This window comes from Galeopterus variegatus, unplaced genomic scaffold, assembly GCF_000696425.1.
Source record: "Galeopterus variegatus unplaced genomic scaffold, G_variegatus-3.0.2 Scaffold4420, whole genome shotgun sequence".
NCBI classification, from domain to species: Eukaryota; Metazoa; Chordata; class Mammalia; order Dermoptera; family Cynocephalidae; genus Galeopterus; species Galeopterus variegatus.
Genome location: NW_007730531.1, coordinates 163,642 through 165,829, shown reverse-complemented (window position 1 = coordinate 165,829; position 2,188 = coordinate 163,642). Strand labels below are relative to the sequence as shown.

General features: G+C 37.3%; 1 protein-coding gene across 1 annotated transcript in view; it reads left to right on the top strand.

Annotated features, from left to right (window-relative positions):
* The window catches only part of NPHP1 (nephronophthisis 1 (juvenile)), a 58,178-nt gene that overhangs the window by 24,148 nt on the left and 31,842 nt on the right, over positions 1–2,188 (top strand). Inside the window, exon 11 of the mRNA XM_008587538.1 lies at positions 1,205–1,333. Coding sequence (XP_008585760.1) covers positions 1,205–1,333 — 129 coding nt within the window. The remainder of the gene's footprint in view (positions 1–1,204; positions 1,334–2,188) is intronic.

Genomic DNA, 2,188 nt, shown 5'->3' with positions numbered 1-2,188 from the left:
CAGGTAGCTCCGTTGGTTAGAGCGCAGTGTTGTAACACTAAGGTTAAGGGTTCAGATCCCCACACTGGCCAGCTCCCCCCCCCAAAAAAAAGTGGTAAGAATAACAATTTTAGGAAATTGTGCCCAGAGAACTAAATATTTATCTCTCATTTCTTTAATTGAAAAGTTGACAAACCATTAGATATTGTCTTATTTTCTGCAACAATGTAAGTTATTTAAATGAAAAGGCTCGTGACCATAAGGAAAATGTAAACATTAATTAAAGCTGTTTTTAAGAAATAAAAAATAGGGCTGGCCCGGTGGCACACTGGAGAGTGCGCCACTTGGGAGTGCGGCGGCGCTCCTGCCGAGGGTTTGGATCCCATGTGGAGACTGGTTCCCGCTCGCTGGCTGAGCGCGGTGCGGGAGCGGCGCCGAGGGTTGCGACCCCGTTGCCGGTCCCCGGTGCAGGCGCGACACCGAGTGTTGCGATCCCGTTACCGGTCAGTAAAAAAGACAAAAAGGAAAAAAAAAAAGAAATAAAAAATAAATGATTAAGTTTTATAATGATGAATATGCTAATTACCCTGATTTGATATCACACATTATTTATATGTACTGATATTCAACTCTGTGCCCCCAAAATATGTGTAGTCAATACATTTCAATAAAAAATAGAATACCAATTTGTTTACTCACAATCTGAACTATACCTCTAAAGCGGATTTGAATAATCACATCAAATACTGCATTCTCTGTCAAAACATCAATATAAGAAGCCAAGGAACACTGTAAATAATTGCTTGGAATCAAAGCAAGGAGGTGTTAGGCAGATGGTATTAATGGGTATTATACTGTGTTAACTTTCTGTACATTCTGTAGAATGAACCTGGGGACTGGAACACATTGATTCTGTAGTCAGGTCATATATTTTACTGATGGTACTGACTGTTCTTTTTTTCACAATTTTTATGTATTTAAGAAAAAATGCAAATATTTCAAATATAACTTTATGAAAAATTCACCTAAAACGAATGGTTTTGATTTTACATGAACAAAGTTTTGAAACTTTTCTCGTGTCTGTGTGTTTGCGCAAAAGTTTTTCTTTTCTTTTCTTTACTCTATATACATTTTGTTAAACTGTGTTTATAAAAGATGCTTTGGAAAGTGGATCTGTGTTATAAATCGTAAAAGTAAACTTCTTTATAACCCATTTTTCTTTCAGATTAGGTCAAGTCCAAGTCGTGTTTCATTGATTCTGACCCTGTGGAGCTGCAAAATGATTCCTTTTCCAGGAATGAGCATTCAGGTTCTGAGCAGACATGTACGCCTCTGTCTATTTGATGGTAGTAAGGTGAGCTTACTGAGGAATGGGTCAATTCACACCAGGATGATGGAAAAACATTTGTTAAAGCCACATATTACACATGTACTGCGTTAAGCATGTACTCTCTTTCTCTCAATTGCTCTCTTTCTCTCTATATATGTATATACATGTATACATGTATAAAATATGTATGTATATATATATGAAATAATATGTGGTAGAGTGCAAAATCACACTGGTTCTGATGACGTAAACATAGGTTCTGATGGGTTATATGTAGGTTTAACCCCTGGCTCTTTCAGTTGCTGAGTGTGCAATGTTGGTACATCACGATTAACTCCTCTGAGCCTTAGATTTTTTCACCTGTAAAAAGTTACTGATACCTGTCGTCTAGTGTTGTATACAGTTGAGATCTTAAGTGTAGACTATTGTGTTTTTGACAAATGTACACACCTGCATAACCAATACCCCAATGGTATGGATCGCTGCCGTCACTTTACAGAGTTTCATTGTGCCCTTTTCCGTTCAACTCCTCCCTGATTTCTAAGAGTATTCTTTACCCAGTACCAAACAAAAGTTTGAATGATTCTTTAAAAATTAATTTTTTATGAGATACAGCTTAAATAGTACTTAGATGGAAATTTATAGCTTTAATTGCACATATTAGAGAAGAGGAAAAATTAAAAATCAGTGATCTAAGCTACCAATTCAAGAGGGTAGAAAAAAGAGTGAGTTAAACCTGAAGAAAGTAGAAAGGAGGGAATAATAAAGATAAGAGTACAAATTAATGAAATAGAAAACAGATGAACAAAAGAGAAAATAAAGGGGCCGGCCCGGTGGCGCACTGCTACAGTGCGCCGCTTGGGAAGTGTGGCGGCGCTC